The 24,977-nt window shown below is 35.6% G+C and overlaps 2 protein-coding genes across 4 annotated transcripts in view; one reads left to right on the top strand and one right to left on the bottom strand.

Annotated features, from left to right (window-relative positions):
* Positions 1 to 24,977, bottom strand: part of LOC147076245 (RNA polymerase-associated protein CTR9 homolog) — a 578,712-nt gene that overhangs the window by 112,025 nt on the left and 441,710 nt on the right. The gene's annotated exons all lie outside the window — the stretch shown is intronic.
* On the top strand, positions 4,985 to 24,331 carry LOC147076265 (uncharacterized). Of its 3 annotated transcripts, none has more exons than XM_085941222.1 (3): positions 4,985 to 5,263; positions 7,380 to 7,532; positions 24,205 to 24,331. In XM_085941222.1, the coding sequence occupies exons 1-3, from the start codon at positions 5,114 to 5,116 to the stop codon at positions 24,247 to 24,249; spliced, it is 348 nt and encodes a 115-aa protein (XP_085797348.1). In that variant the 5' UTR covers positions 4,985 to 5,113; the 3' UTR covers positions 24,250 to 24,331. The 3 variants fall into 3 exon arrangements, with proteins under 3 accessions (XP_085797348.1, XP_085797346.1, XP_085797347.1); XM_085941220.1 differs by lacking the exon at positions 24,205 to 24,331 and adding an exon at positions 10,654 to 13,586; XM_085941221.1 differs by lacking the exon at positions 24,205 to 24,331 and adding an exon at positions 13,274 to 13,423.

The raw sequence follows: 24,977 nt of genomic DNA, 5'->3' as shown, positions 1-24,977 counted from the left end.
ATTGGGTATTATTCGAATTTGACTTTGAAGTCCTTGAGATAGGGTTTGCTCTTTCTTCTTCGCGTGAGGTTATATTCTACTAATTTATTTTCCTTTTTCTTTTCGTTGGTCATTCTCCCCTTTTTATTTACTGGTCATACCCGCTTGCCTTTTTTATGTAGGGAGTTTGGCATTCCTTTGTTTTCATTATGGATTTGGCTTTCTTATAGTTTACATGTTGCGCTGACAGTTCATTCTAACTATTAAAAAAAATATCTTGAACGAACGTTAAGTGATAGTTAAGTGAACGTTAAGTGATCAGTGATTGTGGCGCAACATCTGAAGTGAGGAGGATATTCTAAAAGCAATGGACATCAGACGGCGAAGCAGGACTGCTACAGGAGGAAAAGTTCAACGTACGAGCGTCGATTAAGATGCTGATGTTTGAGGTATCCTCGTTACGTACCTTATTTCAGCAGGGGGACCGGCAAGGAGTGGCACAACGCCCAAAAAATAATTATTGGCGGCCCCTACGGTCGTAGAGTTGGTCTATATGACAAGTTGCGTCGGTGCGACCACTCGTCATCAGCAAACCATCTGACGGAGAGGACCATCGCGGCCCTCCAGAATACGATGTTTTCCCAACAGATCCTTACCGAAAGGATACCTTCACTCGGGAGGCACGTCCTGTGGGAAGGGAGTTCTCCATCGGAGGTACGGGCTCTACCAGGGATTCGTACTCTAAGCGGAGGTGACCGCATCTGGACGACCAACAACATTGGGGGCCGCCTAGGAGACTTTCGGGGAGCTGGATGGCGTAGTGTACCCCCCCCCAACATTGGTAAAAAAAAAATAAAAGCCGTAGCCCGACACCTTTTGTGCGGACACCACCATTGGTAAGACCTTCTTTACTTTTACGGAAAGAATTTCAAACGCAACAATCAGCAGAGGTCACTCTCGAGATTGAGGACTTAAAGAACTCAGGGGTTCTAGAAGAAGCGGGTCCAACCCCCAGTTTTCTCTCAACCCTGTTGCTGATCAAGAAACAAAACGGGACCCTATGCCCTGTTTTCAACCAAAAGCGTTTGAATGCGTTTCTACAGCCAAAGCCATTCTAACTAATTCACCATTACAAGGTTCCAGCCGTCTTACAAACAGAAGACTGGCTAGTAATCATAGATCTAAGCCAGGCATACCTCCAGGTACCCATGGCTTCTCAACATCGTCGATTCGTTTGACTAGCCTACCAAGAGGAGCTCCTACAATTCATGTGTCTTCCGTTCGTGCTGTCAGCCACTCCGATTATGTTTGCATCCCTGACCAATTGGGTCGCCGAATTCCTACGAAAGAATGGCTGAGAATATTCACTTACCAGACGACTTCTTAGTGGCCAACCAATCCGAGAAACAGTCTCGGTTCAGGTGGAATACAGGATAACCTTCCTACAGTCTTTAGGGTGGTTAATTAATATTAAAAGACCCTGTCTGAAGCCAAGCCAATGAGGGTTCCTGGACATCACGTGGGACACACACAAGCGGAGGTTTCTGTCGCCGGAGAAGTGTGTAGCACTCCGTCACCATCTGCTAATGCAGGTACAAAAAGGCAGTTGGTCCCTCAGACAGGCACATATCCAATCCCTTCTGAGGCGACTCAACTTCACATCCTACCTCCACGAGGAAGGTTGCATTGCCGACGGCTACAACGCTCCAGTCATCAATATGGCCGAGGTCCCATCCTCGCCAATTGATGACAATCCAACCACAGGCCCAACAGGACATCATGTGGTGGCTCTAGGCGATATGATCCTCAGAGTTGACAACGCAGGTACAAAAAGGCAGTTGGTCCCTCAGACAGACACATATCCAATCCCTTCTGGGGCGACTCAACTTCACACCCTACCTCCACGAGGAAGGTTGTATTGCCGATGGCTACAACGCTCCAGTCATCAATATGGCCGAGGTCCCATCCTCGCCAATTGATGACAATCCCACCACAGGCCCAACAGGGCATCATGTGGTGGCCCTAGGCGATAGGATCCTCAGATTTGACACAACGCAGGTACAAAAAGGCAGTTGGTCCCTCAGGCAAGCACATGTTCAATCCCTTCTGGGGGCGACTTAACTTCGCATCCTACCTCCACGAGGAAGGTTGCATTGCCGACGGCTACAAAGCTCCAGTCATCAATATTGTCGAGGTGACATTCTCGCCAATAGGCGACAATCCCACCACAGGCCTAACAGGACATCATGTGGTGGCTCCAGGTGATAGGCTCCTCATAGTTGACACACAGAACGACATTCAATCACTTCCTGACGACAGACGCAGCCGACACAGGCTAAGGAGCCCAACTGAAAGAACACCACCTATCAGGTACGTGGGAACAAGACCAGTTAGCATGGCATGGCATTCCAACATGAAGGAAATGTTTGCAATTCAATCTCGGGTACAATCAATCATAGGATCAGATCTGCTTCTGCAGACAGACAACAAAACAGTGGTGGCATACATCAACAACGAGGCCGGCACAAAATCTGTCACCTCCTAAACCTATGCCGACAGATACTAGTATTTACCAGTCGAGCTAACATCACGTTTACTGCACAATACTTCCGCAGAAATTACAACTGTGTGGCAGATCATCTCTCCCGCAGACAACTCATTCCCGAGTGGCATCTCATCAACACCGCAACCATCCCCCTGTTTCAAAGATGGGGTGTTTCCGAGGTGGATTTATTCGCAATCGAAACAGCACATGTCGTTGCAACGTATGTGTCACGAGACGTTACAGACAGTGGTGCGCTGTTTCACGACGCCTTCAGCCGAGTATAGGACTTGCGTGGATATTCCCCCCACCAAACTTACTTTCACGAGTCCTAGCGCACCTGAACTCAGCAAAAGGGAAGTACTTACTAGTGGCACCGAGCTGGAAACAATGCTTTTGGGAAGTGGACTTACGAAAAAGGGCGACAGTACCTCCTTATACAATGCCTCACCTACATACGACACTAGTAGGTATGGAGACCAACCGTCCACCTCCAAGGACCCAGGACCTGTCCCTTTAACTATGGTAAATTTCGGGTAGGGGGAAATAACATCAAATTGAATGGTGGAAGAAAGGGCACTCCTTGCTTCCAAATGGCGGCCTTCGACTCTAACAACTTACAACCAGCTTGGATCAAATGGAAGACAATAACATGGTGTAACATGAACCTAATGGATCATAATAGCCGTCAACCAATGGAATTGGCCAGATACCTAGGCTACTTGCACAACATGGAGGGTTTGTCGTACAACACCATCCTGGTGCATAAGTCAGCCATAGCCACATTTTGCAAACCGATTATCATTGTAGATATCACCATCAACGAGGTACCTAGTACAACACAATATGTTACAAGCAATTTCGGTACACAAAACGAAACCTGTCAAACCACCGGTTTGGGATCCAGGACGAGTGGTAGATCATCTTAGGAAAACAACACCGGTGGAGTACAACCTTTTCGAAATGTCTCGTAGGACAGCTACCTACTCGGCTGCTTCTCGCATCGGGACGAAGGGTTCATGACCTCACACTACTCAGTAATAGTAGACAATGGATTAGTGGATAAAGGTGATCACATAATTGTATGGCCAATGTTTTGCGCAAAGACAGATACCGCCAAGCATCGTCAATCGGAATGGAAGCTAAGCGCTTCCACGTGTCAAAACATCGACCCAGTATTCTGGTTACGGAAACACGTCTGCATGTCAAACCCAAGGAGAGAGGAAGGATATTTCGGAATTATTTATATCTTCAAAAGAACCACCAAAACTAGCCACCAGGACAGTTATAGGGAATTGAATAAGGTCATTACTGTTGGAAGCAGGTGTACAAGAACCACCAGGCAGTGTCCGCTCAGTGGTGGCTTCCTTAAACAGTAAATATACCCAATAGATGATATCTTAAAGAGAGGTAACTGGCGTAGTGTCGACATTTCACGACAACTACCAGAGAACGATGGACACACCACTATCAGAAGGGGAAAAGAACCCATTAACTTCTCTATTAAACTATATACATTGAAAGTCACGATGGTCTATACCTCGTCAATGAATCATTGTCACATACAGGAATTTGGCATACCCAACACCAGGTGATAACAAACAGATATCTCAAGGACTTCAAAGTCAAATTCGAATAATGAAAGGAGTTTTACCTACCAATAAAACTCTTATTATTCATGTTGACTTTGAAGTCCAGGTAACTTCTACCTGGTTCCTTGAGCCATATCATAATGAAAACAAAGGAATGCCAAACTCCCTACATAAAAAAGGCAAGCGGGTATGACCAGTAAATAAAAAGGGGAGAATGACCAACGAAAAGAAAAAGGAAAATAAATTAGTAGAATATAACCTCACGCGAAGAAGAAAGAGCAAACCCTATCTCAAGGACTTCAAAGTCAACATGAATAATAAGAGTTTTATTGGTAGGTAAAACTCCTTTCATTATTATAATATATAATGACAACCTTACTATACCTAATTTATTATATTATTGGTAGGTAGGTAGTATTATTATTATTTGTGGTAGGTACCTACTTAAGTCCTTATAATTTTGTATGATTGACTTCAATATGGTCACAATTATTTAATAATTTGGAATTAATTATTGGAAAAAATGCCGTATTTTTATTATAAAGATAATAACTTGGGCATTAAAAACAAGTCAAAAGTAGCTACTATTATAATTTATTATTATTTTCTAATAGAAGAAAAAAGGGCGGGCCGATAAAAAGGTGAACAAAAAACAAAAAAAAAAGTTCTTGACTTTAATATTTTCAAGTTCAATTAATTTTTTTGGATTATTCACCGGTAAGCATTTTTGTTGAAAAAGGTATCTATCTACCATTAAAAAAGGGCATTAGAATTTCGTAAGTCTGTAATATTTATTTTTTGAGAGTTTTGCCGAAATGTAATAATAATTAATATTGTTTCAACGGCAACACTGTTTCTGCCGTATCTCAACACTATGGACTTGAGTAGCGCCATCTTGTGTTGTGCCTTGAGTAAGTTATTGACATTTTTGATACTGTACCTACATAAAATTTTCTGACGATACATACTCCATGACACATTTTTGCTTTAAATACGTAAAATGGATGTAAAATGCGAAATAGATGAATACAACGGCGATGGAGACCGGCATGACGTATCGTTTGATGTACCATTATTGCATCAACAAACCCCGGCCGCTAACATTTGCATAAAGCAAGAGAATGCTGACGATGACAGCAGAACTGTCGAGGTTAGTTTCTCAAACTTTGATCCAGGATATTAAATCCACCAGACCATTGCCGACTAAAAAAAGGTTGATGTATTTTTTAATAACTATATAATGTTAAATAGGTTAAATTTATAATTGTATTTATTATGTTTCTTTAATATTTACATAAACACACAGTGGAAACAAAGCGTTGGACTATAACGCCGTGTTTCCCAGGTTCGAATCCTGGGTCTGGCAAGTACCTATACATATTGTTTTTCAATTTGTGTCTGTCAGGGTATGGACCTAATAGGTTGAGGAAGTGGCTGACATTCGTAAAGAAAAAAAAATCTGTTAATACAAACCTCTACTCTGTGGAAGCCCATATGATCTTATTAGAATCGGACATGGTCGAAAGAAGAAACACATGCTGTCTCTTCTACTTTCTTGTTATATTAGTTGTTATTTATTTTGTAATTAAGACATTTTAATAATTTTGTATTTATTATATATTATGGCGCATTGGCCAATCGCCGTAATGCCGTATACTCTATTTCTAAATAAATAAATAAAATAAAGTAGATTAAAGTAGGTAGTTATTATTAAAAGTAAAATTATTACATTTTGGCGTAAATTATCGATGTCTAACAATCGTTGACATACCAAGGTTTCAATTGCAGTGGCAAAAACATCACAGAAACACTCAGAATTGAGAAAATCACATTATTTTTTGTGAGATAACAACCTGGTTCGATCCTGGAGACCCTGTATGGCATACATGGGCCCCACATCCTGAAGAGGGCCCCCAGGCTAGGATCTTGGGCGGGCCTCCTACCTATCGCTAAAGATAAAGGCAGTGTGATGCTCTTTAGAAGCGTTTTCCAAATCGGTGAAGTTAATGTGTATATTTAGTGTTTTTTGTATATTTTAATAAATCTATTTGAATTATGGAGCTGTCGAGTAATGATAGACATTTAAAAATTGTGTCGTAGAACCACGTAATTTTAAATAATAACATTATTGAAGAAAAATAGCACCGCAGGCGACTTTTTTTTACTATTACTATTAAAAATTTTGTTTGTCATTTGTGTTTATATCACTTATCTGGTCGACTCGCCACGCCGGGCTCTTCCTGAGCCCGGGCCCCCAGGCTAGAGCCCTGTCAGTCCCACCTTTGTGGGGGCCATGATGGCATAGGACTATAAGATATCTGCTGATTAAGAAAGATACCCTCATTTACCATCGTCAAATATGGGAATAACCTAAATACATATTCTAAGTTAGCAACACACTCTAAGATCATTCCATGAATACGTAATTTAGTTGTTACTGATGAGTTGAGTCAATGCATTCCTTTAATACTTTTAGCCATGGCCCCCACAAAGGGGGGACTGACAGGGCTCTAGCCTGGGGGCCCAAACTCAGGAGGGGGCCAGCATGGCGAGTTGACCAAATAAGTGAGATAAACACACGTCACAAATTTGCTATAATAGTTTTAAAAAATCGCCTGCGGAGCCATTTTCCTTCAATACTATTATTATTTCAACTTGTGTGGTTGTATGATATAATTTTTAATTGTATACTTATCGATACGCGACAACCTCATAATTCAAATGGACTTATTAAAATAATCAAAAGACACTAAAAGCGCTACTATAGAGCGTCACACTGCCTTTATCCTTAGCGATAAGTAGGGTGGCCCGCCAAAATCCTAGCCTGGGGGCCCACTTCAAAATGTGGAGGTCATGCTCTTAACCATCTTTAAGCAGAATTGAATTCATTTTCAGTTAATTCTATTTTGTATGGAAAGTTATTTGGAAAAAATTCGTATTAAGTAAAACATTATAATTGGTTTGCTAAAGGGTCCTAGCATCTAAATTATCAATGTATACGTGCGTTCCTAATGAAATTAATATGAAATGTCAAAATGACATTGCAGTATTCTATATTTATTCAGTATTTCTATCAAGTACATTAAAAAGTTTTTAATAATACATAGCATTGTCAAGTTTATATTATTATTCAACAGAAAATTTAAAAACGTGGTATGTATATAAAAAGTTCTTTTAATATTGTAATTATTTATGTTTTATTTGGATTAGTCATGCATGAATTTTATGATATAGATTCCGCTAACAGTATCTATTGTTTTTTTTAGAGCCCTGAACTGTATCTTGGCATCATTAAATCTGGATGTGATTCAGAACAGACTGTTTTCAAGAACGAATTCGTTAAAGACTCTGTGCAGCAAATCAATTATGAAGATCCTCAACCTGGATGTTCCTATTCGGAATACAAACCAGTAAAACAGGTACATATTATACCTGTTACCATTATAATGTTTTATTTATTTAGAGGGAGATGAAATAGGGAACAGGCAGGGTAGGTTGGTTTGACTCCAATAATAAGAAGAGTGACGCGTGAATGAAATGAACCCTGGTTGTATTATCTCCTTCCAAATAAATATTAATTTAATTATTACAGGTACGTTTACAGATTATAATTTAGCTGGGTGAAATCACGGTTATGCGTTCTGACGAATTGCGAAGTCGATCAGGCGGAGCGAACGATAACATTACGGTTAAATCTTTGATAACTGACTGACTATTTTGCTTTCTTCTACTGAGTGTTTTATACAGATTCGATACAATAGAAAATGCTGCTATCACTATTTGGATATTTTGATAATCATGCTTATTAGGTTTATTGTGTAATGCATGGCTCGTTTGAAAATAATAAATTTTAATTTGAACAATTAAGCAGTTTTTAATAATTAGGCAGAGTTGATTTTCATATAAACAATTTTTGTGCATATCATGATAAATCGTTTTGTAAATTATAAATAATTGATAAATATAATTATTGAATTATTTTTGCTAAATTATCTTTCTGTTAAAAATTGATTGATTCAAATAAATCGCTTGTTTTGCTATTTCAACAATATTATGTTGCAAGATACATTGTAATTAGAAATTAAGTCACGCGGATGGTAAGGTATTGACCTTCCCTACGTTTATTATAAACATTATTTTTTTAAGGTATGTTGAGTTTGTATAACAACTTATAAGGCCCAATGACAGTAATCATCATCAAGGGCGCGACAACCCGTTATGAGTTTTGGCCTCCTCCAACAGCTCCCTCCACCTGTCCCTATCCAGTGTGGCCGCTTTCCAATTCGGTACCCCCAGAATACGGCAGTCACTGGCAGCTCCATCCAACCAGCGAATCTTGGGCCTGCCTCTTCTTCTACGCCCTATTGGATTGCTGGACATCACTCTCTTTGCCGGTTTATTGTCATTCATACGGTGCACATGACCTAGTCAACGTAGCCTCCTTATCTGAATTGATTGAACAGCGCTGCAATCTTCGTACAACCCGTAGAGCTCAGCATTATATCTTCTCCAATTAGTGCCGTTCCTGATCGGTCCATATATACGGCGGAGAATTTTTCTTTCAAAAATGTTCAGATCTCGTTCATTTCGCAGAGTTAATGTCCAGGTTTCCGATGCGTAGGCGAGCACTGGTTTTACAAGTATCTTGTAAAGAGTGCTTTTAGTTCGGCGAGATAGTATGCGGGACTTAAAATGTCTTAACATGCCAAAGTAGAATTTATTCGCAGACATGATGCTCTTGTTGATTTCTTCTGTAATATCATTATGTCGAGTTACAATAGAACCAAGGTATATGAAACTGTCGACCGTATCAAACTTGTATGCACCAATATCTAGCTTTGGTGCGCCTTCTCTTGGTGTGAAATGCCCACGACATGCCCAATGACAGTAGTAGTGTTTTATTAATATAAGAGAAACAGTCGCAAAAACCTAGCCATTAAGAAAATTATATAAATATGTTAATTATTGTTCCCTCATCATGATCGAACTCTGGGCCCCCGGATGAAAGCCCAGCGCCTTACGCACTAGTCTACGACGGTTGAGTTATATTATTTTGTCGTCAGCGGAATATGTATAATTCGAATTGATCATCTCTGATACAGATGTTTTACTATATATGATATGATATACAATGTCTAACTATTGCCTACAAGCACTTTGTTAACTGTCCTGTCATCTATAATCTGAACGCTTACGATATAATCTAAAGCAAGATTAGTGGTAAAACAATATCATCCGATATAAAAATAAAATTAATTGACATATTCCTTGCTAAATATTGATATATTAATATTTTGTACTTGTGATCTTTGACGTCACAATTGCAAAGAATAGAAGGTAACGTAATAGTAAAGAGCATGAGACAAGTGAGACAAGGGCCGTAAGTTACCTGATCTTTTCCAAGCTGAAACTCCGCAATCCGTCAGAAACCTTGCAACTGACAACTATAAAGTGAATTACAAAAAAAAGAAATTACAATGCTGAAGGCACGTGCAATCTATGGTTTATAATGTACATAATAAATTTATGGACGCCACACGATCTTACGACCGTGAAAGATAATAAATATTTAATAGTGTGGAATATAGAATTGAGAATAATAAATAAAAGAGCGATTTATATACTTGACAGAAACTATATTATCGCAAAGACAATAATTTAGAATATATTAAAAAGTTATTAAGCGGCTCGATACTGAAATTTGAAATACTAAATTTAAATACAAGCAGCTAAGTTTGAAAAGAACATTGGAAGAATGGTGAATCAAATAAAAGTTTTAAAATACCCAAATTGGAACGATCAGAGGCTCCAGACACGGCGGCTGCATCGTGCTCCTTTAAGTGACGTCTATGATTAATGTTGGGTAAACTCAAACGGAGTACGACTGTACTAGACGGCAGACAGAATCAAAAAGCCATGTTCCTTATATCCCACCACGCAACATGCCGTTGACTCCGGAAATTCCAACAGCGCCAAATTAGTCCACACGACTCGCGAAGATAGCTCGTTCAAAGACAAGTCGGTGTGACCAGTTGAATTAATTAATATTGTACGTGAAGTTTATTTTAAACATAACAATATCGTTACATGTAAACTGTTCGTAAACATTTCACCGTAGCACAGTTCACCGTGAGCTTTCTTATCGGAAAGAGATGACCGTATACTATACGTTTTCTAATTTTATTAGATTCAATATGAACATTAATTCAATTTTCATAGCTGATTTTAGCAAAATTCATGAATTCAAGAATGAAAACCTAACCTAAAGAATTATGCAGTATATCGGCTATTTAGACATTAGTTTTATCTCAGTACTATACGACCCGAATAGGTTGGATGGTCTTTAGTATACGACCATATATTATTTCCGGTAAAGTATGAAACGGCGAACTGCATACGTACACGTTTCCAGACACGGCTGAATATACTCATCATTACATGACATCATTCATAAATCATTCGCCTTTAGAGTGTTTAATTCTTTAAAAATATTTTCTAATTTTTTTCTGGACTGTAATGAAATACTCAATTTTCTTGTAGTTTATTCCTGCAACGTCTGCATTGACTGACATTGCTGGTCTCAAATATTCAAAGAAAATCTCAGGTGTACAAGAGCCATACGATGAAATACAGATTGATAAACATGACATAAAAGAAGAACTCGGAGTAAATGAAACAATTACTGATATAGACGCCAGCAGTTCCACTGCTAAGTGTAATCAAATAAAGCCTAACATCACTGAATTATTAGTACCTGTAAATAAAAAAGATATGACGGAAGGGAGGCTTTCAAGTATACAGCCATACAAATGTAATGAGTGTAATTATTTTAGCATTCGATCTGGTTCCATGAAACTTCACAAAAAGAATCATTCTGTTGAAAAGCCATTTAAATGCGATCAATGTAATTACTCGTGTATAACATCAAGTAACTTAAAATTACACAAAATGACGCATTCTGGTGAAAAGCCATTTAAGTGTAATATATGCAAATATTCGTGTAGACAATCAAGCAGTTTGAAAATACACAAAATGACTCATTCCGGTGAAAAACCATTTAAATGCGACCAATGTGACTACTCATGTATAACATCAGGTAGTATGACACTACATAAAATGACGCATTCTGGAAAAAAGCGATTTAAATGTGCTCTTTGTGATTACTCGTGTATAACCTCCAATTCCATAAAATTGCACAAATTGACGCATTCTGGTGAGAAGCCATTTCAATGTGATGTATGTAATTACTCGTGTATACAGTCCTGTAGCTTGAAAATACACAAAATGACTCATTCTAATGAACGGCCATTCAAATGCGGCCAATGCGATTACTCATGTATAACATCAAATAGTATGAAAATACATCAAATGACGCATTCTGGTAAAAGTTTATTCAAATGTGAACAATGTGATTATTCATGTAAAACATCACATAGTATGAAGATACACAAGATGATCCATTCTGGTGAAAAACCATTTAAATGTGATACATGCGATTACTCGTGTATACAGTACAGTGGTTTGAGAGTACACAAAATGACTCATTCTGGTGAAAGACCATTTAAATGCGACAATTGTGATTATTCATGTATAACTTTAAATAGCTTAAAAATACACAAAATGACGCATTCTGGTAAAAAGCCATTTAAATGCGAAAAATGTGATTACTCATGTATTACATCACATAGCATGAAACTACACAGAATGACACATTCCGGTGAAAAGCCATTTAAATGTAATAGTTGCGATTACTCGTGCATACAGTCTAACAGTTTGAAAGTACACAAAATGTCTCATTTACGCGAAAAGCCTTTCAAATGCGTTAAATGTGATTACTCGTGTATAACATCGAATAGAATGAAAAAGCACATAATGACGCATTCTATTGAAAATCCTTTTAAGTGTGATAAATGCACTTTTTCATGCCGAAAATCTAGCCAAATGAAATCACACAAAAACACTCATCCTGTTGAAAACACTCATTAATGTATGGACGTTCTTAAAAGTTGATTACTCATTCCGAGTTTAATGTAACTTCCGATTGTAAAATATCGTAGCATGATGCCAACAAAATTCAGGTGCATTTTAATTCTAATCATCACCTTGAATCAATCCACTGCTAGATGAAGGCATCTCCAAGGTGATTCAACATCTCTCGGTCCTGTGCGTTTTGTTTTCACGTACTTTCTCAGAACTTAATCATTTTATCGATTCAGCAGCCTCTAGGCAGTGATGCCAATCGTACTATAATTATAGTACAATACTGTGATTTTAATTCTGCGAAAAATGTATAATACTATAGTTTTACGCCGTATATTTGGCTACAAGACAAAAAATTTTACGCTTTTGTACTAAAATCAGCATAAAAAAAATGGCAGCACTGCCTCTAGGTCTACTTTGCAGATGTTTTGTACCCCTTGGATACCACTGGATGACTATATTTGTCTAGCAATTGTCTTTTCTTTGATTTATGTGTCCGGCCCATTTCTATTTGAAGTTTTTAGCGAAATTTATTACATCGCAAACCGTTGTATATTTCCTTATCCACCCATTCCTCTTTTTGTCCCAGCATGTAACTCTCGATACCACGTTGTGCAACTTTCTACAATTTATAGAAAATATTCTCAAAAGAAAAACACTTACAAACCTAAAATTTTGATCTGTCAAAATCTTTCACATTTCAACGTCATAAACTATGTTGACTAAAAAATAGTGTTCATGAATAAATACCCATATTTGCATAAGCCTCGGATGTTGAAAATTGTCCGTATCATCATCATCAGCCTGAATCTATCCACTGCTGGATAAAGACGTCTTCAAGCTGCTTCCACTTCTCTCGGTCCTGTGCATTGCGTTGCTACGTACTTCCGCAGAATTTTGTCATTTCATCGATCCAGCGGCGTCTAGGTCTACCATGCGGACGTTTTGTACTTCTTAGATACCACTGGATGACTAGATTTGTCCAACGATTGTCTCTTCTTCGAGCTATGTGTCCAGCCCATCTCCATTGAAGGCTTTTAATGAACTCTCTTACATCGCAAACCCTTGTCTGCTTCCTCAGCCATTCATTCCTCTTTTTGTACTTTCACGTTATGCCCAGCATGCACCTCTCCATACCACGTTGTGCTACTCTAATTTTCTGGATCTCTCTTTTACTTAGGGTCCATGTTTCACGCGCATATGTGTTCACGGGAAGCACACACTGGTTGAACACTGCGCTTTAGGCAGAGTGGAAGGTCACTTTTGAAGACATTATTCAGGCGACCAAAAGCACTCCACCCTAGCTTTACTCTGCGACCAATTTCATCAAATATACATCCATCCATAGACACTTGTTGTCCCAGATAGATTGTTCATATAATTAATAATATTTGTATTGTTGAACTTACGTAATGTCTTGGTGTTAACTGTCAATAATTCATTTGCAAATGTATTATAATATAATTATCATTCGAAATAAAACGCAATTTATTAATTTCACTTTTATTTCAATTATACAATATATAATGTTTCACGAACAGATAAGATGGATCGTAGTTTCAAAAATAAAATTGTTAATTCCACTTTCGGGACGATTATAACAGCCTCACAAATATGTGAATGCATACACAATTAATGAATTTGGTTCGGCTAGAGCAGCGCTGTCCAAATTCTTTTAGGCCGCGGGCCATTTTTTCTTCAGCAAACATTTTGGGGCCATAGAGTATAGGTAAATGAAAAGTCAGTTAATGTCAATTCAAAAGTTATTTTTTTATACAAAAAAAAAATCAAAAATAACACAACTAGAAATAATAAAAAAACAATAATATTAATTACATTTACAAAACATAGAATAACTTATACGTACTTATAAGTGGGACGAGTTAATGGAAGCATTGTGGCCTTAGTTGTTGAGCAACAATTTCTTTCATGTCAATATCAACATTTGTTGTGGCAAGTCTAATTATATTTTTAAGCGTGGAGTCTTTCAAGCTGTTTCTATGTTTTGATTTTATGTATTTCATGTCAGAGAAGGCACGCTTGCAGATATACGTACTTCCGAACATAGAAATGATTTGAATTCCAAAATCTCTAATTTTTTGGTATTTTTCTATAACCAAAAGTTTGAACACTTCTATTCCAGTTGCTCCACTAGATGCAATAAATGTTTCAGCCTGAAAGTCGCAGAATTCCAATAGATATTTAGGATCAACAGATCTAATATCGATATTGAATGAATAAATTAATACTCAGCTTAAGGTCATCAAATTGTATGATGGTTATTCTGAACACAATTTTATATTTTCTTTCACCGGACATTGCAGGTCAAATATTAATTCTGAAAAGCTTTGCTCCCCAGTGTTTGATGAAAAATTTGCTGTGCAGCCGCAATTTTTTTTTAGCGGGCCACATTTGGCCCGCGAGCTACCAATTGGACAGCGCTGGGCTAGAGAATAACATTGTTATATCCGCATTTAAGATCAATACAAAATGTGGTCTCTTCTGTAACAATTATATCATAAATTTCATCACATTACGTACTATTAATTATGAAGGTATATTATACCTACAAAACTTTACAAGTTAGAAGGGTTAATAAACTATAACCATGTTATATGATACAATTGCTTTTATTTTGATAACCTGTCAATTCATGGTGGAACTGCATTGGGTCTAAGACGATTAGGCACCGGACAACTAGACGCCACGGAATTCTAAAATAAATAGACGATAGGTACTTATAGGTACTTTAAAAAAATATATTCAATATTATTTCAATGATTTAATAGTTGATAAGAATGTAAATATGCAGACGTAAACATTAATTTAATCGTGCGTATGTTTAAGTTCCAACGAAAAAAGAGTTTTTATTTTATATAAAGCTTTTGTCATGGTAATTCTCAATCCGCGATAAAGAATACATTATGTTAAGAGTAACTGAATTCAAACTACTAAGTAGTAGCTATAAACTGATTAAAATACCTCGTCTACGTTCTGTATACGTGTCTACGATAGTGTAGCGTCCAATTATCCGGAGGCCAGTCGTCCCATTCCCAACTGCATTGTTTTATTGATTTATTTAATAAAAACAAATTATGTGGTTATATTCTGTACATATCGATAGCACTTATTGTAATTGTTGCAATAATCGTTACGTTTATTGCAACTCACTCTCTCTCTCTCTTGCTGCTGTTAAAATATAGCACTTATTGCAATAATACAACTAACGTATTGTAATAATTGTTACAATAAGTGCTAATACTTTGATATAAACCTACCCTAAGTTTGATAATATCTTTCACAAAAAGAAATGAAAATAGGATTAATATTAAATTCTACAGGTTTTTTTAAAAAGGTTTGTCAATAGCTATTTCGGTTGTAACACCATTATCAAGACTATTCAGCAGTGGCGAAGGGTGGAGGTAGGCTGTTAGGATCCGCCATAAATAGTGCACAGTAAACTTTTTCAGGCATACATAATTTTTTTTCATTGAAATAAGACTACAATTTACAGATAGTGTTGGTTAGATTTTAAAATACAATTAAACCTGAGAAACCAAGCCATAATAGATAATAGTCAAAAAATACATGTCTATGTATAAAATATTTAAAATTATGTAATTAAATCATGCATAACTTTGAGTATTTTATAGATAGAATAATATTTTTTATTTATTATAGTTTGGTTTACGCAGGGCTTAATGAATTAAAAAAATGAACCGACAATATGTAGTTGTAATACAACGAAAACAAATAATTATGAATGAAAAAGTGTGCACAATTTTGTCGTATCGCCCAAATTAGACCAAATCTATTATGGTTTCGTTTAGGCAGGGTTTAATTGATTTTTAAAAACTAACTAACACCATCTGTAAATTGTAGTCATAGTTCCATAAAAACAAATACATATGACTAACAAAGTTTAGTGTGCACTATGTATAGCGAATCTTAACAGCCTACCTCCACCCTTCGCCATTGCTATTCAGATATATCGTTTGCCTTTGCTTAAATACTATATGCATAGATAGAGACAGAATACATTCTCTTATTCGTTCAAACAATATTATGAATTTGTACTGTACTGTAATATTATTAATTATTTGAAAACCCTAAGTGGGTTTTTAATGGATATCAAAATTACAAAATTTATCGAAAGTACAGTGCTCAAGTGCTTTGTTTATTTCTTGACATTATTAATCAATTAAAATATTATTGGTATAATTGTTGTTCCTGTGCTTAAATTATATTTAATAGTGGCAACGAATGTATTACCAAATTTTCATTAATTATGTGATTACTTTTGAATAATTCGCGATTAATTACCAAATTTTCAAGTAAATTTAATTTTAGACCTTTGTTACATATATGCAAACATTCTGGCGTTATTTTATCATTGATGGTATGCGATTTTTAAAAAACCTGTAGAATTAAATATTATTTATATTTTCATTTCTTTTAAAATGAAATTCTACCAAGTACATGCTAACTCAATTAATAATATCTATCACTTTATCACTTAAGCAGTCGATAAGTGTATAATAGACCCAATGATACACTTTCTTATATAATATTCTTAAATTAATAAACAAAAGTGTAAAGGGCGTTAGAAGTCATTCGTCAATGTACTTACACCAGATCATACGAGAGACGTCAAGAAACTAATTAAAATGTAATCACTAAACTATTTATAAAAGGGGACACGCAACATGCGCCCTTGTCATTGTAACGCGTATATTCTGTCCCACATTTCCGATTGAATAAACTTTATGTTTTAACTTCCGTGAAAACATATTGTTTCCCAATCATATTCTCACCATCTAGTCTAAATCTACACCCTTGAAGGTAAATTGACGGTTACTTTCTAGACGATGGCCTCTAAACGTAACATCTGTGCTAAGCAGACTTGAGAGTTGGTCTATCGTTTGGGCCCCGCATCAGTTGAAGTACGGCCTTATGGTGGAGTCCAAAAGAATTTTTTAAGACTCCTTTACTTTCGGCTGCATGGATACTATCCGACTGATTTTCTCTTAGGGATGCTTACATACTGTAGCTTAAAATTTAGAAGGAATCTTTATTTAGCTAGATATTTTTTCACTTATGCGCGGCGTAAATGTGAACTCTGCATTCTTTGTGGTGTTGGCTTGTGTCTCTGATAATTACCTTAGGAATCGAGGGCATCCGTTGTTTGTTCTCCCACGGTGCAGAACTAAACTGCCAATTGGGAGGGCAACAACCATGTTTAATAAAATCGCTTCGGATATTGATATATTCCACTTACGTGAGAGTGAGTTTAGGAGAACGTTGTTAAGTTTTTAAGATAGGGTCTATCAAAGTTCACTCTGTGTGCTTCCATCTACTTTTATTTTGTTATTTTTGTAATTAATTTTCTTATTTTATTACTTAATGTATTATTAACTCACACTTCTCTTTATTATTATTTTTAAAAATTATTAACACTTATTTAATGACATGTCGTGAACGCTTTGAATTTATAATTTGTTACGTAGATAGTACGTAATATGCATATTACGCATAGATTATATGTAAAATAAATAAATTTGATTTGATTTATTACATCAGGAGTCGCACAGAAGTCTTGTCTTTGGTAAGGAAACGAAGGAAATGTAATACCATCACGCCAAATCAGGTTCCTGTCAACACAAGCTACCTACCGGTTTACTTTGCCTCCCTCCCCGAGGGACACAACAGTACGTAAATACCCTCCATAACCATATGCATATTCATATCAAGTATATTCACAGTAAATCCACATTCTTCACTTTGAACCTGCAGTATTTTCAATTGTTTCCATCCATATGAAGCATCTCCTTGTGATAACTTTAATCACCGAGGACGGTCGTGTCCGCTTACGAACTGGAGCGTTTTTAATGTGGTCGTACCAATGTACAACTAAGATTCTACGAAGATATCGATTCTCAAACCTAAAAGTCCAGGTCTTTGAAGTTTGGTAAGATGCCATGTCTCACGAGCTGTTATAATATTTTTTTTGATTCTCATTTCTAAACTCAATTTTTTTATTAGTATCAGCGTTCTACGTACAATAAGTATCTTTTTAAAACATAGGCAATAATTAAGCGATGATCTCTATAGTAATACAATGCATTTATAAAGATGTTCACTATAATCCTACATTTTATTTTTTATAAGACTTCGAAGTCGTAAACACTAAGGTTTTTCACTTGTGTGTGTATTTTTATGTCTTTTAAGATGGCAAAGTTGCGAGCTTCTATATGAACATTCATTGCATTTAAAAGGCTTTTCACCAGTATGTGTAATTTTATGTCTTTTAAAACTACGAAGTGACATGCATCTATATGAACATACATTGCATTCATAATGTTTTTCACCAGTATGTGTCCTTATATGTTTTTTAAGATTGCAAAGTTGCGAGCATCTATATGAACAGTCATTGCATTTAAAAAGCATTTCACCAGAATGTTTTATTTTATGACTTTTAAGACTACGAAGTGTCACGCATCTGTATGAACATACATTGCATTCATAAGGTTTTTCACCAGTATGTGTCATTTTATGGTTTTTAAGTTCGCGGAGTCTCACGCTTCTATATGAACACACATTGCATTTAAAAGGTTTTTCACCATTGTGTGTTAGTTTATGAGTATTAAGAGTACTTGTCTGCGCGCACCTAAATGAACACAAATTGCAGTTATAGGGTTTTTCACCAGTATGCGTCCTTTTATGTCTACTAAGACCACAACGTTGAGAGAATCTACGTGAACATATATTGCATTGAAAAGGTTTTTCACCAGAATGTGTCATTTTATGTTGGTTTAAACCTTTAAGTGTCGAGCATCTCTGTGGACACAAATTGCATTTATAAGGTTTTTCACCAGTATGCGTCATTTTATGCATTTTAAGACAATCAAGATGCGAAGATCTAAATGAACATACAATGCATTTATAAGGTTTTTCACCAGTGTGTGTCATTTTATGTTTTCTAAGACCTCTAGCGGTCGGAGATCTAAATGAACACACATTGCATTCATAAGGTTTTTCACCACTATGTGTCATTTTATGTTCTTTAAGATTGCTAAGTCGCGAGCCTCTATATGAACAAACATCGCATTTATAAGGTTTTCCACCGGTCCTTGTCATTGCATGTGCTTTCAGATGATTAGGTTGCGAAAATACACTGTCTTGACCTTGATCAACTTTCATTCCTGCGTGAACCATCATATGACTTTTCAGAGACCTTCTGCAACTAAAAACTGCGTTGCAAATACTGCAAATTAAATTGCGCGAGAAATGTATTACTCTTCTCAGAATAAGTCGAAGTTCCTTCGGAGTATTTAATTCTGATATTTCTTGCTTAAGGTTTTGTTCATCTATCGTCACTTCTGAAGAATACTGTATCGTTCTCTCTTTGATTCCAAAAGGTGAAGACTGTTGACTCCTATTTGGAACGTGATCCCTCGTGAAAAATTCTTTGGTAGAAACCTAGAAAAACCATTTCAGCATCTTCAGACGGCAATAAATAACGAAGTGAGAGTAAAATGACATTAAAAAATGTTAATAGTAGCTATCTAATTATTAGATACATAAAAAAATAAATAATGTTACGGAATGATTTATTAGTAGCTAAAAAAATGCACCTACATATAAAATTATACATGCTCCCTACACAAATCGTTTTAGTGTATCATTTAACTATGATTTCACCGTGGAATATGACACTAATTCAACTTTTACCTTAAACTCTCGCCTTTATCAACATAGAACAACACTGTATTGACAAATCATTATCCTTTGTAATGAATCGCACTTACTTTCATTATCGCTAATTGCTTTTGTGACAGTAAAGTTGTAATATTTTTTTTATTGTGAACAAGTGACTAATTTTAATATTAATACTATCGACCGATGGTAGGTACTTGATGGATTTTGAATTTAAATTCAAATGGATTTAACTTATGTACTATTCCATTTAGTTAATATGTCTCTAACTAGATCTCGGCGAATATTACAATTAGCTCAAGAGACTAATAAAATAAAGGATCGAAACAATAAAGGTAAATAATATGTAGCTTTATTAATCTAGTCTAATTTAGCTGTTCTTCCAGTGTGCCAAAAGTGACACCAATATTTGGAGAAGATTTCGGAATGATTGATGATTTGATCGAAGAAATTACGAAATCTCCAGCAGATCTTACACAGAATGAAATATATGGCTATACTTCAGAGCATAATAACATTATACTTCTGTCTGAGTACTTTGCCACCTTTGGACAACACTAATGCACTTATAGACATCACATCACCAGACAAGACGTTGTCCTTATCTAGTGAATCTGTACAGAGTATTTCCACCATTGACACACCTGTATCGAAAAAAGAAGAGAGCTGTAATTTAAAACTTGTGGAAAAGGAAGAAAGCCGACAAATTATTCAATTCGGGTGAAGAATATTTGAATGAATATTTGAATACCATGGAAGCACCGTGTAAAAATTCTTGCCGATTCAAATGTGCCCCAAAAATGAGTAAATCCGAACGTCAAGTTAGTTTTGATTCATTTTGGATAATCGGCAATCATGAGACAATGGGATTATAATGTCGGCAAGAATTTATACACGGTGCTTCCATGGTATTCAAATATTCATTCAAATATTCTATCTTACGATATGTCAAGTCAGTACAAAATATAACCCAAAAACTACCAGTTTCTTCAAGACGTTCAAAAGCACTTATTTATAATTTGCCATGCAATAATGAAATAATAAAAGTGTGTAAAACTATGTTTTTACAAACGCTTTCAATTCCAAATAATATGTGGGTGGTTATTGCTTTAAAAAAAATTAAGTCAGAATTGCTATTGGATAGTCGAGGCAGGCACAACAACCGTCCTCATCCACTCAATGAAGCAACAAAAAATAGTGTAATTGAATATAAAAATATTTTACCTAAAAAATAATCCCAGTATGTTAGAAAAAAACAATAAAAGAATATTTAGACGAGAATTTGAATATGGTGAAAATGTTTCGCCAATATAGCATATGGTTTGGAATAAAAAATGATCAGTTTCCAATTGCTACTGAACGCCAATATAAAGACATATTTTTCACGTATTTCAACCTATTCTTTTTTCGCCCTAAAAAGGACCTGTGTGAAAAGTGTTTTATTTGCAATTCGTCTGACCAGGAACGGAAACAATAACTGGATAGTGATTATCAGCAACATTTATTATTTACAAAACGTTCGAGAGAGATGAAACAGGTTGATATAAATCGTGCAACATAAAATCGCATTACAACTGTTATAGCATGCTGTGATTTACAAAAAGTTTTAACTGTGTCAGAAAATGAAGTATGAGTCTTGATTATAAAAGAAAATATGCCATCTACAATCTCACTGTTTATGATAGTGTTAGCAAGGATGGCTATTGTTATCTTTGGCATCTACAAACAGCTAAGCGAGGTGCGATAGAAATAAGTAGCTGTATAAGTCTAATAAGTAATATTTTTAAATATTTTAAATCTAATTTTATGAATACAGTTGTATGTTAGTTAATAGTTTTCACACACTTAATATTATGAAAGAAGATTTATTTACATAACGTTTATAATTATTATCCATGTAGGTACATATGTACTTGATAATGCTGCAAGGCAAACGTAATTTACGTAAAATACATAGGTAACTATCTATCCTATATTTTTTTTAACCTGTACTATCAATCATTATTATGTTGAGTGAAATATTCATTTAGTACCTTTTGAAATTATCTTTATATAATATTATGCTCTGTAAAACAATTACCTGAAATTGACTGAATGGTTAAAATAGATTTTATTGCGATAAAATATTGTTTAATTAAAAAATCTCCGCATATTCCATCAAAATATCTAAAAATATTTTTAGTTTAATCAAATATCATCGAGAAAAAACAATACTAAGCGCACATAGTATGTCATACCTCGTAAAATTCAAAACAAAAATCTCTCTAAGTCAAGATATTTAAGATTATCGTTCAGAATTAGCATGGAAAAAAACACCATCTCAAGTTACGTGGTACTTTTTTTATGAAAAAAATAATAATTACGTGGAAAAACATACCAAGTATAGATATCCTACACCCTCTAAAAATATAAACGGGAGAAATCACACCAAATCTAGATGTAATATTTAAGTTGTCAAACTGAACGTGGAAAAACACATTTAGGGTGTTATTTCCTAAATTAATGTCATGCGAAAGTTGATTGTCTGCTTAAATGATTCGCTACTTAAAGATATAAATTATAATTTAAATAATATTTGCACACAATAATCGGCTTTTGCTACAGATTTTTTTGAATGGTTTTTTTGCTCTCCTGAAAAGTTGATAATTTAGAGTTAGTGTGTTATTCCATGAGGTAGTCGATATATTTATAGTTATTGCATTTATGAAATGCAGTTGTCATATTTTTGTCATCGTTTAACAATTGAAAAATAATTTACCTAAACTATAGGAAAGAGAATTTTTAAATATGGTATTATTTTCAATAGAAATGATCTTAACTAAGTATCATTTCCCTCCATTTTGGTAAGTGAAAACAAACTGTCACTTTTGCTTCGTTATGGTTTTTATGGGACAAATGTTTCTGCATTCCGCTCATAGTTCAGAATTCCACGTGACTTAACTACCAGTACGACTACATATTGGAGAAAATCTGGTATGGTGTGGGAATTGTTATTTGGTACCGAAACACAAAATTTATATACCCAGTGGAAAATATTAATTTTTGTGTCAATATTTCGTTAATTTGGAATAATACTATTAAATATCGTTTAATAATGAATAGTCGTTTGACCATTAGTTTTCCATAATCTTAGTCTATGACAAAGTAGGGTGAGCGATGCTATCACTTATCTTATTTTAGAGATGAATTTTTAACCAATGCACATAACTACACTCGTTAAAGATGGTATTTATTATTCAATTATTATATAAGACGTTCGAGACTTTGTATTTTATGGCAGGTATTACATTAAATCGCTAATTTCGTGACAACTGACTCGATTCCCATGATATACCTTTCTGTCTTATGTTGTCATTTGGACACGTTCTTAGATAATCGGTAGACGTCAAAATATTCTGTTGGGTGTAGTTCGTATTTCTTCCGGTAGGTTCGCCATTGCCGTTTTACTGCGCATACGCACCACCATGCAAGTACGAATAAATTGCATGCAATCTTGCACGATAATACCTGTTAACACGTCCATTTTCTTGTTTGGACCGCGATAATATGAGGCGTCTAATTACAAAAAGCGACAACTCCACAATTCAATATTTTTGGGAAAACACGTTTTTATGTTTCAAGCTCAAATTAAAACCAAAAGGCAATTTGTTTCAGCCGATAAACTGTTAAATGTAATAAATATAGGCAAAATAAAATTGGACCTAGCGCTACTTGTATCTCACTTTTTAATTTATTCCACATATTTCCGTGGCACTGTCATGAGTTTACCAGATGCTCCAGCGTGGGCGACGCCCTAATCAATATCGAACGTTCCCTTACTGGTTGACTTAAACACACGCGAAATCAACCAAGCTTTAAATATTATGAAACACGGACTTGGCGCTTTTTGTAATAAATCGAGACTTAAAATATTTTTTTTCGTAGGTTTATGTCGCGTTTTGGAATTTATAGATCAATACATATTGTGTAAAATACAAAGAACACGTGCGTATTTTTTTCTCGCTTTTGACCAAATGTGGACTTATCGCTTTTTGGAACTAGACGCCTCATATGTACTGTCAGCAGTAAATCTATGCACGTGTATACGGGGTATACTCTATCATAATTATAATTACATAGTAATAAATCAATTATTCAAATTATAAACGTTCTTACCTGTTCTACTGGCTTGCATTCGGAATATGAGCAACCCGGTTGTGAATCTTCGTATTTGATTTGGCATTGTGTATCTTCTTTAAACTCGTCCCTCAAATCAACTAATTGAGTATCTGTCTCAAACTGTAGACCAGCAAGGTTTATATCAGGCAACTGGAAAACACACAAATAACTTTCAAACGCCATTATTTTAGTATGAGGGGTTAGTTTTGTTTATAATTAAAATGGTACTGATTCCAGAGAAGAGAAGAGAGAAGGAGGCAAGGGGAGGCCTTCATGCTGTGATGGATCGACATCTGCTAATGATGATTATGGTATTGATATATAGCGATTAAAGTTGACATAAGTATGGATTTATTCCTGGTTGATAAAAATTTAGTTTGTGCCAAAACTGTACTTGGAGGTATTGTTATAGAATAATATTATTTATATTAATTAATCTTGTAATATATAAAGATATTAATAAAGGCTGCGCCAAATCATTTTGTTCGCCAGTAAGGGTAGCAACATAAAGTATCTTAAATTATAAAACATGCTGTGAGCCCATTGTTCGGGGCTTGGCGAACATCTTTGATGTTATAAAATGATCCACACACGATCATAATTTCATGCCGAACATCCCGCTAAAGGATTAACTTTTTGTTTGTTGGACCCATCAGGACACTATTCGGAAGAGGGTTTTTCTTAACTGTTTTTCCTCGAAAGACTTGTTTGAAAAGCGAAGGTAAATGTAAATTCAACAGCTCAATACTTAGCTAGATTACATGCGGGAAAGGGCATTAATGTACTCACAAGACCCAGCCCTAGAAATAATAGTCAGGAAACCGAGGTCTGCTTCTCAGACCTCACAAGGTCTCAGTTAAAAGAAAAGGTAGAAAAAAAAAGTTCGGGACTTGATATCCGGGAGGCGAAGGCTAGACCGTCTGTCTGCCAGAGCTCCCGCGATGATTGTCGATCTCTTTAAGATGCCGTATTGTTAATTAAACATTTAATTAATAAACTCCCGATGTCAA

This window comes from Rhyacophila brunnea, unplaced genomic scaffold (assembly GCF_057557595.1).
Source record: "Rhyacophila brunnea isolate RB1 unplaced genomic scaffold, BYU_Rbru_1.0 scaffold_13, whole genome shotgun sequence".
In the NCBI taxonomy this organism is placed as follows: Eukaryota; Metazoa; Arthropoda; class Insecta; order Trichoptera; family Rhyacophilidae; genus Rhyacophila; species Rhyacophila brunnea.
The sequence above is the reverse complement of the archived record's forward strand: the minus strand, read 5'-3'. Positions and strand labels throughout refer to the sequence as shown.